At 48.3% G+C, this 14,954-nt stretch overlaps 1 protein-coding gene across 2 annotated transcripts in view; it reads right to left on the reverse strand.

Annotated features, from left to right (window-relative positions):
- Positions 1–468: 468 nt before the first annotated feature.
- Positions 469–14,954, reverse strand: part of LOC122541386 (protein CutA homolog) — a 30,121-nt gene continuing 15,635 nt past the window's right edge. For both annotated transcript variants that reach the window (XM_043678115.2, XM_087979351.1), the window contains exons 5-6: positions 3,332–3,381; positions 469–983 (exon numbers count right to left, since the gene is read on the reverse strand). In XM_043678115.2, the coding sequence (XP_043534050.1) occupies positions 884–983; positions 3,332–3,381 (150 nt within the window). In that variant the 3' untranslated portion in view covers positions 469–883. The remainder of the gene's footprint in view (positions 984–3,331; positions 3,382–14,954) is intronic.

The following is a 14,954-nucleotide window of genomic DNA, read 5'->3' on the forward strand; positions in this document are numbered from 1 at the left end:
CATTTAAAAAATATACACTCCCTGATTAAAACCATGAGAAAAATACTTTTTTCTGCAGGAGTGCATTTCCAGTTGAATGAATAAAACCTAACCAGGTTAACCCAGAATGCTGGTTAAAACAATTTTCACGAAACCATATTCTGGAACCTCCATTCTCCTTGTCCATGGGAGACGTCACAGTAACATGCACAATGAAAACAAAAACAGGAAGTTGCTGGAAAAGCTCAGCAGGTCTGGTGCATCTGTCAAGAGAAACCAGAGTTAACATTTCGGCAGTTCCAGCAACCCTTCCTCAGGACACTGGTCACTGGACCCAAAACGTTAACTCTGATTTTTCTTCATGGACACTGACAGATCTGCTGAGCATTTCCAGCAACCTCTGGTTTTTGTTTCTGATTTATGACATCCACGTTTCTTTTAGTTTTTTTACACACAATGAAAAATTGCAAACCAATACGAGAAGAGGAATAAATCTGATCAAAATTTTAATTAGAAGTTAACAAAGGGAATACCCTGGTCATTGTTAGTGAAGTTCACACATGTGATATTTAACATGATACTCTGAAGCACATTGCACATCCTTCATTGCAGTGACCAGACCAAATGTTCCCTTATAGGTGACAGCCTTTGCCACAAGTGTCTCCTCACCCGAAAGTGAGAAGACAGTAAGACACACAAAAGCCCTTGTAGCTGTGGCAGGCTGTGAGCTGCAAGCAGGAATTAGACCAGGGAGCCGAGTGCAGGAAAAGTGGAGAGATTTGCTGAAGAAAGCTCTTTGCGGACCAAAAAATGAAAGCTAACGCGGGATTCAAGGGAGCAGCCGCTCTCGAAAGATGTCTCTCTCTCTTTCTCTCTCTCCCCTCAGGCTACGGGCTCAGGACTTTTATTCCGGCACCACCTCGCTCAGCCACTTCATGTACGGTGGGTTCCCCTGGTCGATCGGCACACTGATAACTTCCGCCACGTCATAAGGGTGAACCGACCTGAGAGAGGAGACGGAGCAGAGAAACATCACTCGGCACGTCACCCGTAGACAGCTCTAAGGTGTTGGAAAGGATTCAAGTCATGGGAACAGGAGGCTGTTCGGCCCATCGTACCTGCTTTGCCGTTCAGCCAGATCAAGTTGGCCTGCACCCCAACTTCATTTACCCATGTGGAACTTGGAAGTCTCGAACCCAATGAAAATGCATCAATCCGGGATTTGAACATTCCCACTGCACGCCTACAACACCAACCTCACCAGCATTTTGTGGAAGAGATCTAAATTTCTACGGCCCTTGGTCTTTTATAGCTTGGGTGGAATCACAGAATGCCAACAGTGTGGAAGCAGGCAATTCGGCCCATTGAGTCCACACTGACCCCCCCCCCCCATGGAGCATCCCACTCAGTCCCATCCCCTACCCTATCCCTGGAACCCTGTGTTTACCCATGGCCAATTTACCGAGCTTGCACATCGCTGGACACGATGGGCAATTTAGCACGGCCAATCCACACTAACCTGCACATTGGATGGAAACCCACGCAGACACAGGGAGAATGTGCAAGTTCCACACAGTTGCCCGAGGCTGGAATCAAACCTGGGTCCCTGGATCCCCGAGCAGTGCTAACCACTGAGCCATCATGCTGGGAGGAGTGTGAAAGTGGCATTGGTGAGTCCACACTTGGAGTACCGTGTACAGTTTGGTCTCTTGAGCTCAAGAGAGGTATGCTTTCATTGAAATTAGTTCAGGGGAGGTTCACACAGCTGACACCTGGGATAAAGGGACCTGCCTCCCTAAAAGGAAGGGTTGACCAGGTTAGACCTAAATTTACTGGGGTTTAAAGAACATTGAACAAGCAGTAGGAGAAGGCCATTCGGCCCCTCAGACCCACACTGCCTTCAATAAAATCAGATATGATAGAATTGCAACCTCTAATCCACATTCCTACCTGCCCTGATAACCTTTAAGTCTCTGGATTACCAAGAATTTACCTATCATCGCCCTAAAGCTAGTCAAGGGCTCCTCCTCTGCCACTTAACCGAGTAAAGAATTCCCAAGGCTCAGGACCCTCTGGTTTAAAATGGTGGCCCCTAGTTCTTGATTCTCATTCAAGAGGGAACATCCAACCTCTCAAGACCCCTAGGATCTCGTAATTTTCAATAAACCTTCAATTCACATTCTAAACTCTGTGGTACAAGACTAGCCTGTCTAAAATAATCCCCCAATTCCAGTGATTAATCTAGTAAACCACTTACATCCTTCCTGTAACAAAGTGAGCACAGTATTATAGATGTGGTCTCACCAATGTCCCATATCCATGAAAGGGTTCAGAAACATTTACAAGGATGTTGGAGGGTTTGAGCTACAGGGGGAGGCTGAGGGGTAACCTTACAGAGGTTTATAAAATCAAGAGGGGCGTGGATAGGGTGAATAGCCAAGGTCTTTTTCTCCCAAGGTAGGGGAGTCTAATGTCCTGTGAGAGGTCATATGATTAAGGTGAGAGGAGGAAGTACATAAAAGGAACCCAAGGGACAACTTTTTCACACAGAGGGTGGTGTGCGTATGGAATGAGCTGCCAGAGGACTTTGATACAATTACAGCATTTAAAAGGCCCCTGGATGGGTATATGAATAGGAAGGGTTTAGAGGGATATGGGCCAAGAGCTGGCAAATGGGACTAGATTAATTTAGGATATCTGGTCGGCATGGACGAATTGAACTGAAGGGTCTGCTTCCATGCCGTATGACTCATTCCTTAATCTTCTGTACGAAAGGGATTACAATACAAGTCTCTGCGAACTACACTTGGCTTGAACCTCCTGGGGTTAACCTGTGCTGTGTCATACTAGCAATTGGATATAGCACTTGGACTGCCACTTGACTGAATACGTTAATACATTCAAAATTAAAAGGTAACAAAATCACGTGCCAATATTAACATGCGATGTTTCTACCAACTTGGAGGGGGTGGGGGGGTGGGGAGGGTTGAGCACCAGACAGAAATACCATCGCCAGCAACAGACACGCACAATGCCCTAAACGAGTACTGAACTGGCAGTCAGGCTGTGTTTTGGGAACAGTCACATCCGCCCAGGTTATGAACGGTGTGGAACAGGGCAGCCAAGGAGCAAGTTGGAATGCCCAAAACGCCGACTCTCCTGCTCCTCAGATGCTGCCTGACCTGCTGTGCTTTTGCAGCGCCACACACTTTTTGTCTCTTTCTCCTGGCTTTGTGTTGGAACAGCCCATCACCCTGATGGGCTGCATGAGGGAAATGGATGATTACAGCCTACCCGGCCTCTCTGTCCTCCTCCATTCCAAGTCTGTGGCCAACCCAGTCCCCTCACTTACCGCACGTACGCCGCTAAGTCGCCAACTTTGGTGCTTCGTGTTTTAACCATCTGATTAAAAGACAAATAAAGCGACTGTTATTCTGAAGAGGCACACACACACTTCATGTTTTATTTGTGAGCTGGCAGTCTGGCTGAGTGTTTAACTCTCTCCTGACACTGAGTCACAAGGGGAGAGGTCTAATCCAGAGGTTTCAGTCTACGATCAAGGCCGACACCTTCAGGTGCAGCGGTGAGGCACTGCTACATTGTCAGAGGTGCCAGACAGATGGCAACCCAGGACTAAAGCTGTTAAAACAAGTGTCTCACCCCTCCCTGGTCCTGACCAAAATCCATCCCTCACCCAGCATTGCCAAAGCTACATGTTATGGTGTGCTGACTGGTTCGTAAGAGAAGCAGAATTAGGCCATTCGATCGCGGCTGATATGTTTCTCAACCCCATTCTACTACCTTTCTCCATGTAACCCTTGATCCCCTAACTAATCAAGAACCTAGGTTCTGTAGGGCACTTCCACGAATGTACAACCTTAGAGTGAAGGGTCAGTCCTTTACAACTGAGATGAGAAGGAATTTCTTCAGCTGGAGGATGGTGAATCTGTGGAACTGATTGCTGCAAAAGGCTGTGGTGGCCAAATCATTGAGTGTATTTAAGACACTAATCAAGAACCTAGGTCCACAGATTCACCAGCCTCCAGCTGAAGAAATTCCTTCTCATCTCAGTTGTAAAGGACTGACCCTTCACTCTAAGGTTGTACATTCGTGGAAGTGCCCTACAGAATCATACAACTTCAGAGGATACAGGCAGAGCCTCCCATTGAATCCCGACAGTGCAGATGGACGCCATTAGGCCCATCAAGTCTGTACCCACCCTCCAAAGAGCATTACACCCAGACCCGCCTCCCCACCCTTTTCCCCCCGGAACCCAACATTAATCATGGCTAATCCACCTGGCCTGCACATTACCGGGAAATATAACTTTGAAAGTTGCCACTCAGGTGGATAGAGCTTGTAAGAAGGCATATGGTGTATTAGCGTTCAGAGGGATTGAATTCAAGAGTCGTGAGGTGATGTTGCAGCTGTACAGGACCTTGGTTAGGCCACATTTGGAGTACTGTGTGCAGTTCTGGTCACCTCACTTTAGGAAAGATGTGGAAGCTTTGGAGAGGGTGCAGAGGAGATTTACCCGGATGCTGCCTGGAATGGAGAATAGATCGTACGAGGATAGTTGAGAGTGCTAGGCCTTTTCTCATTGGAACGGCGAAGGATGAGGGGTGACTTGATAGAAGTTTATAAGATGATCAAGGGAATAGATAGAGTAGACAGTCAGAGACATTTTCCCCGGGTACAACAGTGTGTTATAAGGGGACATAAATTTAAGGTGAAGGGTGGAAGGTATAGGGGGGATGTCAGGGGTAGGTTCTTTACCCAGAGAGTGGTGGGGGCATAGAATGCGCTGCCTGTGGGAGTAGCAGAGTCAGAATCATTGGTGACCTTTAAGCGGCAATTGGATAGGTACATGGATAGGTGCTTAAGCTAGGACAAATGTTCGGCACAAGATCGTGGGCTGAAGGGCCTGTTCTGTGCTGTATTGTTCTGTGTTCTATCTATGGCCAGTCCACCGAATCTGCACAGCTTTTGACCGTGGGGAGAGACTGGAGTACCCAGCAGAAACCCACATACACCGGGAGAAAATGCAAACTGCACATAGACAATCGCCCGAGGTTGGAATTGAACCTGGGTCCCTGGCGTTATGAGGCAGCAGTGCGAGCTGCTGAGCCACTGTGCTGCCTTTCTCTGCATCCACTCTACCCAGGTCTCTCAGTATTCTCCACGTTTCAATCAGATTCCCCCTCAGCCTTCTAAACTCCATCAGGGACAGACCAAACCGCTCCTCAGATGACAAGCCCCTCATCCCTGCGATCATACTTGTGAACCTCCTCTGGACCCCCTCTAATGCCAACACAGCCTTCCTTAGATACAAGATCCAAAATTGTTCGCAGTATTCCAAGTGGGGCCTGACATCAGGTGTAGGACATGCAGCAGATGTTAGTTCGCACAACTCTGACTCGCAAGGTTCTGGGTTTAAGACCCACTCTAATCCCTAAATGCGAAAAAACAAAGTAGGCACTTCAGTTCAAAACTGAGGGATTACTGCACCTTCCTCAACCCTCTGTACTTAAGGGACATCGAAACAAACCAGTGCAACGCAATTCTGACTCAATTCTCCTGGAGTTAATCTGCGCGGTATGAAACAGCCCTGAGAAACTCGACACTGAAATCAATCGTCTGGGACAAATGACCTCTTAACATCTATGTGGTCAGCATCCTCGCCTCCAATTTAGAAGGTCACGAGTTTGAAACAAGCTCCACAGCACTGGTGTAAAGAAAACAGTCTCTCTCTCAATGTCAATAAAATGAAGGAGCTGGTCATCAAGCTCAGGAAGCTGAGTGAAAGACGCACTGCTGTCTGTATCAATGGTGCTGAGGTGGAGGTGCTCAAGCGCTTCCAAGTTCCTTGGGGTAAATATCTATCCTGGCCCATCCACGTCAACGCTACAGTTCAAGAAAGCACACCTCTACTGCCTCAGAAGGCTAAGGAAATTTGGCATGTCCATCATGACTCTTGACGATTTTTATCGATGCACCACAGAAAGCATCCTTTGCAGATTAATCACAGCTCAGTATGGCAACTGCTCTGCCCAAGACCACAAGAACATACAGGGAGTTGCGAACGCAGCCCAGTACATCACAAGATCCATTGACTCCGTCTACACTTCCCATTGCCTTGGGAAAGCAGTCAACATAATCAAAGACCCCTCTCACCCCGGTTCTACTCTGTTTCACCCTCTTCCAGCAGAAGATACAACAAATTGAATTGCAAGGACAGCTTCTTCCATGCTGTTATCAGATTTACGAACAGACCTCTCATAGATTAGATTTGATCTTTCTCTGCACCCTCTCTGTTGCTGTAACACTGTATTCCGCACTCTATTGCACTACCCTGATGTACGTATGTAAGGTATGCTTTGTCTGGATAGCACACAAAGCAATACTTTTCACTGTCTATCGTCGCATGTGACAAATCAAATCAAATCAAAGCACTTAATCCAGAGACATCTAGTGCAGAACTGAAGGATGGTTTTCATGGTTAGAGGTACATCTTTTGGTTGGCACTTAAAGGTCCCTTCTATTCTTTCAGGATATTAAAAAATAATCCAGTGTTGCTGTTTTGAAAACAGCAGCAGCCTTTTCCAACATTTACCCACCATCACTTTAAAAGAAAGATTCTGGACACTATCCTTGTTGGGAGGGGGGCTCTGCACCGCGAGAGCTGGCTGCAGTGTTTTCCATATCACAACGGTGACTACACTTCACTGATTGTAAGGCATGCAGGGACATCCCGAGGGGGTGAATGTAGCTGGAGGGGCCATCCTTCCTGTGAGACGTGAAGACAAGAGACGTGACTTGCCTGGTCTGGTGGATGCTGTGCTGTGTTCGAAATGCAGGTCCCTTGTAGGATTTTGTTTATAAGAGCTGGGGTTTGAAGGGCTTTTGTGGGGAGACAGGAGGGATGGGTTCAAGTCCAACCGTGCTCCAGAGGCATGTCTGGGGTGGCACAGTGGTTAGCACTACTGCCTCACAGCAGCAGGGACCTGGGTTCTACTCCAGCCTCGGGCACCTGTCTGTGTGGAGTTTGCACAATCTCCCTGTGGCTGCGTGGGTTTCCTCTGGTATCCTCCCATAATCTAAAGATGTGCAGGTCAGGATGAATTGGGCATGCTAAATTGCCCATGGTATTCAGGAATTAGATTACTTACAGTGTGGAAACAGGCCCTTCGGCCCAACAAGTCCACAACAACCCTCCAAAGAGCAACCCATCCATACCCATTCCCCTACATTTACCCCATGGCCAATTCACCTAACCTGCACATTTTTGGGCTGTGGGAGGAAACCCACGCAGACACGGGGAGAATGTGCAAACTCCGCACAGACAGTTGCCTGAGGCGGGAATTGAAGCCGGGTCTCTGGCGCTGTGAGGCAGCAGTGGTGGGTCACTCTCTGAAGGGTCAGGTGGACTTATTGGACCGAAGGGCCTGCTTCCATACTGTCAGGATTCTATGATCTCTGAACAGGCTGATCAGGAAAAAACCAGAGAGTCTGGGCTTTCACCAGTGAGATGCTGGCTTCTGGACAGGGAAAGGGTCCAGACGTGAAAGGCAGGAATTGGTGCTTGTGCTAGACTACAGATTTATGATGAAACCCTTCCAAACCTCGGAAGGCCCTTTGCCAATTAATTTCACGTATGGATACGGGTCTGTCAAACAGATGCAAATGATCCCACGGACCTTAGTTCGGTGACGAGGAGGTGCAGTTCTCCCCAGTCTCCTGACTAACATTCCCCCTCAAGGATTAACACCTTATCGATCACTATATAATTGCTGTTTGTTGGGGGGCTTGCAAGTCAGCTTTCCAACGGTGCTCCTTCAGCTGCAAAGCACTTTGGTAGCTTTGAGAAATGCAACATTAATACAAGCCTTTCCTTTCTTTTCCGTTCGCTGAATTTCCCCACAGAAGAACCACAAATAGACTTCTGTGTCACACAAATACCATGCTTCCCAGTCAAACATTATAGCCAGGGTCGTAATGGGCAGCCAGTATTTTACAAGGGAACTAGTTTCTAGTGGATGCTGGTATAGTTACAACGTTAAAAATACATTTGCATAAGATTAGATTAGATTAGATTCCCTACAGTGTGGAAACAGGCCCTTTGGCCCAACCAGTTCACACCGACCCTCCGAAGAGTAACCCACCCAGACCCACTTCCCTCTGACGAATGCACCTAACACTACGGGCAATTTAGCATGGCCAATTCACCTGACCTGCACATCTTTGGACTGTGGGAGGAAACCAGAGCACCCAGAGGAAACCCACGCAGACACGGGGAGAGAATGTGCAAACTCCACACAGACAGTCGCCCGAGGCTGGAATCGAACCTGGGACCCTGGTGCTGTGAGGCAGCAGTGCTAACCACTGAGCCACCCGTGCTGCCCAATGTCCCCGTAAGTAAATGAATAAGAAATGCTTGGAGGGATATGGGGCCAAGTGCAGGCTAGTTTAGTTTGGGGACGTGGTCGGCGTAGACCGGTTGGACCGAGGATCTGTTTGCAGGCTGTGTGACTGTGTAACTTGTTCACTTTATCAAGCAAAAACGTGAGCACTGGAGAAAGACAGGCCTGGCAGCATCTACTCTGAAGGGATTCAGCATCAATTTCACCCTGTCCCTTCAGTGCTGATGAAGGGTGACTGGAGTCGCAAGGTTAACTCTGGCTTTCTCTCCACAGATGCCGTGATTCTCCAGCACTCTCTGGTTTCTGTTCACATATTAATGAATCGAAACCTGCATCCACTCTAAAAGACTGAACAGCAACCTAGGTTAGTTCAATACATCGTATCAGTTGCATGACACTCTTGTGCTATAGATTCTGTGTCCTATGATCCTGCCCCACTATCTACCTGACGAAGGAGCAGTGCTGTGAAAGCTAGTACTTCCAAATAAACTTGTTACACTACAACCTGGTGTTGTGTGACGTTTAACTTTGTCCACCCTAGTCAAACACCAGCACCTCCCCATCATGGTTTTTGGTTCACATTTCTGGTACCTGTAGTTCTTTGTGCTCGCTTTACAAAGGCTGTCCTGCTGCAGATAAAAGGTCACAGACACACACACGGACACACTTCTACCCCAGGTGCTGCTTCTGAGTCAGACCGTTTTACAGGAGAGCTGGAGAATCGCACCAGATGCACAATGCTACTCAGCATCAGGCCGCAGCTCAGGACCGACGTTTCGACAGTCTCTGTTTTGTGGATGCATTCTCCTCGAGTGTGGCAAATGATATTCTTGTGAGCAGCTGCGGCTGTCACCTCGAGCAAGCACGTAAATCTGACAGAACTGGAGTGGGTGGGCTTCTTCAGGTGAAGCCACACACAATGTGCAAAATTCTGCTGCCTGTATCCTGGTCTGCACTGAACTACGTAACCTCACTGACCTGTACCACATCGCGGTCTGGCAACACCTCAACTTCAAAATTCTCAGCCTTCCTTTTAAACTCTTCCATGGCTTCAAACCTCTGTAACCAACTCCAGCTCTGAAACCCACTACCACATCAGCTTTCCTCCAATGTTAGCTGCTTGAGGACCCTGGTTTTAGGGCAGCACCGTGGCTCAGTGGTTCGCACTGTTGACTCACAGTGCCAAGGACCTGGGTTCGATTCCAGCCTCGGGCGACTGACTGTGTGGAGTTTGCACATTCTCCCCGTGTCTGTGTGTGGTTTCCTCCCACAGTCTAAAGATGTGCAGGCTAGGGAACTAGCCATACTAAATTGCCAACAGTGTTCAGGGATGTGTAGGCTAGGTGCATTAGTCAGGGGTAAATGGAAGATAATAGGGTAGGGGAATGGGTCTGGGTGGGTTACTCTTTGGAGGGTCGATGGGGATTTGTTGGGCTGAAGGGTCTGTTTCCACACTGTGGGGATTTTATGATCCCATTCATACCATGATTAATGGCAACACCTTCACATGCCCAGGTCGTAAGCTCTGGAATGACCTCCCCAAAGCCTCCCCCACCTCTTTTGAAACACCCCTCAGAATCTACTTCTTTGATCAACCTTTGCCCTCATTTTTGGTCCAATGTCAAACTGTTAACGCGCCTGGGAAGTCCCTTGGGACATTTCGTTGCGTTAAGGGAGCTACAGAAATGCAAGCTGTTGCAAACGTGTCGAAAGGTGTCATAAGTGGAGTTGAAATGCCCATTAGCCACGATTGAATGGTGGAGTGGACACGATGGGCCGAATGGCCTTACTTCCACTCCTATGTCTCATGGTCTTCAATCCGTTGGAAGATCAGAAAATGACGGAAAGCTCATTTAGGAAGCATGGAAAAAGGCTAGTGTAATGGCTCACGGTGCAATTCTTTACCAAGAAAACACTGATTGAAGTGAAACTCGAGCAGATGGAAAAAAGGACAAAGGATCGGAGGTAGACATAACATTGAGAGGACACTAGGCTCAATAACCTGCAGGCTGATGAACAACATATGCACAAATCAATAACCCAAATCTTCGCTTTGCAAGTGCTGAGTGGCCTGCTGTGCATTTCCAGCACCATCTGTTTTTATGTCATATTTCCAGCACTTGCACTGTTGTATTTTTAATTTTTGCTTCCAACAAATGCTGCCCGTGAAAATCTGAAACTGCAGTTGTTGTGAAACTTGAAAGGGTTCGGAAAGAATGTATAAGGATGTTGCCAGGGTTGGAGGATCTGAGCTATAGGGAGAGGCTGAACAGGCTGGGGCTGTTTTCCCTGGAGCGTCGGAGGCTGAGGGGTGGCCTTACAGAGGTTTATAAAATCACGAGGGGCATAGGTAGGATAAATAGACAAGGTCTTTTCTCCAGGTGGGCGAGTCCAGAACTAGAGGGCATAGGTTTACGGTGAGAGGGGAAAGATATAAAAGGGACCTAAGGGGTAGCTTTGTCACGCAGAGGGTGGTGTGCATATCGAATGAGCTGCCAGAGGAAGTGGTGGAGGCTGGTACAATTACAGCATTTAAAAGGCATCGGGATGGGTATATGAATTGGAAGGGTTTAGAGGGATATGGGCCAAGTGCTGGCAAGTGGGACGAGATTAATTTAGAATATCTGGTTGGTATGGACGAGTTCGACCGAAGGGTCTATTTCCGTGCTGTATATCTCTATGACGCCAGAGCGGAATATGACACCAGAGCCCTTCACGGCTGCTCTCCCATCTTTGATCATGGGATGTGGGCAACCCTGGGCAGCATTTACTAACCACTCCTAAAGGGGCAGTTAAGAGTCAATCATTTAGTGTGGGCAGGCCAGACCGGATAAAGATGGTAGTTTTCCTTTCCTAAAGGACAGTAGTGAACCAGATGGGTTTTTAACATCAATTGACTGTGGTTTCACAGGTACATCAGGCTGGCATTTTATTGGTAGGGTGGTATGATTCAAACTCATGTCCCCCTGGGTCAGCGTTACTAGACATTACCACACGATCGAAACTTAGAAGCTTCAGAGGTGACACGACAGAGTGGTTGCTGAGAGGATGTTTCCCCATGTGGAAGAATCTGGAACAATTTGAAAAGAAGGGGCCTCATATCTGAGATGGAGATGAGGGGGAATTCCTTTTCTCCGATGATTTGCCTCTTTGGAATTCCCCTCCCCAGCAAGAGGAGGAGGCTGGATCATTGAATATAGTTAATGGTAGAGACAGGTACAGCTAACAACATTTAAAAGACACTTCGAAAGTACATGAATTGGAAAGACTGAGAGTGGTTTGGGCCAAATGCTGGCAAATGGGACTAGTTTAGTTTGGGACATCTGGTCGGCGTGGACTGAAAGGTCTGTTTCCCTGCTGTATGACTGCATAAGGGGTTCAGATTAATCTCTCAGCTCTTACACACATCTCCATCTGTTGTAATCCCTTCACTCTCTGCCCAGCCTCAAAGGACATCCTGGATAACTAGTTACCCAAAGCTTATTAAGCTTTGTGAGAAAGCTTGCAGCCTTCCCTGACCGTACACATGCCTTCACATGTGCTATTTCTTTAACAGCGTGCTTCAAACTGCTCTGAAAAGGTTCCTCCCTTTGCTGTCTTTAACCAAGCCACTTGCCTGCATACTCTGTACATAAAAGCAACACAGCACAAGTGAGAACTTGTGTAAATGCACTGACAAAAATGCTAAAAATGGCAATCAACGGAAATGAACCCTACTAATTATTCCGATTTTTAACTTCACTATACCTTTATGGCTCAGGTGTCAGTGCTCCAAATTTCACTACAAATCACAGGATTTATTCTGCTTGGCCAGCCCAGATCAGCCTGAAGGCAGCTCTGCACTGACTGAAGATCGGTCAAGGGTTTTACAAGGCTTTCTGCTATTGGACTTAAGACAGCACCTTCCAAACCCCTGCCCACTTCCATCTAGAAGGAGAAGAAAAGCAAACACATGGGAACGTCACCCCCTGCAAGTTCCCCTCCAAGTAACTCACCACCCTGATTTGCAAATATACCACTGTTCCTTCAGTGTGGCTGGTTCACAATCATGGAATTCCCTCTGTAATGGCCTTGCAAGTCTACCGACATCAGAGGGACTGCAGCAGTTCAAGAAGGCAGCTCACCATCACCTTCTCAAGGGCAACTAGGGATGGGGAATAGATGCTGGCACAACAAACGATGCCCACATCTCACAAGTGAATTAAAAAGACTGATATGCAATGCCCCAAAGAGCATTTTCCTTTTTTATACACTACATTACATTACTTACCGTGTGGAAACAGGCCCTTCTGCCCAACAAGTCCACACCGACCCGCCGAAGCGCAACCCACCCATGCCCCTACATTTACTCCTTACCTAACACTATGGGTAGTTTAACATGGCCTATTCACCTGACCTGCACATCTTTGGACTGTGGGAGGAAACCGGAGCACCCGGAGGAAACCCACGCAGACACGGAGAGAATGTGCAAACTCCACACAGTCAGTCGCCTGAGGCGGGAATTGAACCCGGGTTTCTGGCGCTGTGAGGCAGCAGTGCTAACCACTGTGCCACTGTGCCGCCCACTTTGCTTTTTTTTCAATCAAGTTGTTCAGAGACGTTATTAAACACCTTCAGAGCAGGTGCAGCCCAAAGATGTGCAGGTTGGGTGGATTGTCTGTGCTGAATTGCCTCACAGTGTCCAGAGCTGTGGAGGGTAGGTGGGTTAGCCATAGGAAATGCAGGGTTACAAGGATAGGGCAGGAGGGTCGACCCAGGAAGGATGGGATGCTCTTTGGAGGGTCTATGCGGACTCGATGGATGAATGGCCTGCTTCCACGCTGTAGGGATTCTAGGTGGGACTTGAACTTGGCTTTGCTGATCCAGAGGTAGGGAAATTATCACTGCACAGCCAGAACACCCAAAATACCCACGCCCCACCAAAGAGCATTCTATTTAAAAATTATTTTACAGCATGCAGCTGTCGATGGTAAGACCAGCATTTTTTAACCATCCTCGGTGGCCCCTGCTTTTTGAATCACTTGTTGGAGGGAATTCCACAGTGCTCCTGGCAAGAGCGTGCAAGATTTTGACCCAGTGATGTATCCATGATGAAGGACTGTGAGACAGTGGCAACCTCCCCATACGCACGCTGCAAATACAGCAGTCAGGCCTGCCAGCACCAGCACACAACGCTGACCAATGACACAGAAGCAGATCTCCGACACTCGATACCAATGGAGACAAACTATCTGGTCATTACTGCACTGCTTCCCGGGCATCAATCTCAACCTCGCGTTCCCTCCAATAGAACAGCGCCTGCAACTCACTTGCCTCGAGAAGACCTTTGGGGATATGACCTGAGACGCTACAGAAATGCAATTTCTCTCTGTCTTTTGCTGGCGAGCAAACAGACGGTGCCACAAACGCTGCGAAATGATTCATTGTCTAAACGCCCTCCCCACCTCCCTCCCAGCCCACAGGAGTGACAGATGATGTCCTTGCGATCTGACCAGGTGCCATCTGAAGTAGGAGTCCGTCATGCTAGAGATTAGTCACAGCAGGAGCCTTCACATCAAACCTGGGGTGGGGGAGGGGGGGGGGTCTCCTACGTGATGGGACAGGTCCGTGTTGGGCCTCTGCTACGCTGCGTTTAAGTAGAACCGAGCTGTACTTGGCCTGACACCGTGCGGTACGGCAAAGTCAAAGGAGTCACGTGTCTGGCTCAAACATTTCAGAATGCCCAGAAAACTCAAATCAATGACAAACCATCAACAGGACAGCAGTCCAAAGTACTGCGGCTGCTGGGAATCTCTGTTTAAACAGGGGTGAGAATTGCTGGGAACACACTCCCTCATCTGCGGTGTGAGGGCACAGATGTATCTGCTCCCTTGTGTCTGCTCCCTTATGTCTGCCTTGCGTTTTCTGCTCTCACAGAAGTGGTGAAGTCCTGCACTACGCTAAGATCCTAAGGCCACCTGAAACAGGAGTGGGCCATTCGGCCCCTCGAGCCTGCTTCAGCCATTCAATAGGATCGTGACTGATCTGACATCCCTCACGTCCACTTTCCTGCCCTTTCCCGGTAACCCTTGATTCCCAGAATGGTCAGGAATGTGTTTCTCTCAGCCTTAAATATACACAAGGGCTCTGTCCCCACAGCCCTGTCTGCAGCAGGGAATTCCAAAGATCCACAACCCTCAGAGAAGAAATTCCTCCTCGTCTCCCTGAAATTGGTGTCCCTTTATCCTGAGTCTGTGCCCCTCTGGTCCAAGACTCTGCCATGAGAGGAGTGAAGGACTAATAGTCTTTGGGGGACTGGTAACTGATCTTGAGCAGGGAGGGCTAACCAGCCAGATTAGAATATGCCATTCCCTAACACGACACATGACCAATCTTCAATGCTGCTGAAGTCAGGGAGCATTCCCACCCAGTGTCACACTTTAAACCACCACCCGCAACCCCCCAACCCCAACTCAGTCGATCCTTCCCCTGTCTGTCTCTGCCTTCAATTCCGAGTGTGCCTGGTCAACTCCACTCCTCAAAGAGCCAACACTCATTACGTTCTGCAGGCACACA

The sequence above is a fragment of the Chiloscyllium plagiosum genome, unplaced genomic scaffold (genome assembly GCF_037043375.1).
Source record: "Chiloscyllium plagiosum isolate Xiang-an unplaced genomic scaffold, Cpla_swu_hap1 HiC_scaffold_35, whole genome shotgun sequence".
In the NCBI taxonomy this organism is placed as follows: Eukaryota; Metazoa; Chordata; class Chondrichthyes; order Orectolobiformes; family Hemiscylliidae; genus Chiloscyllium; species Chiloscyllium plagiosum.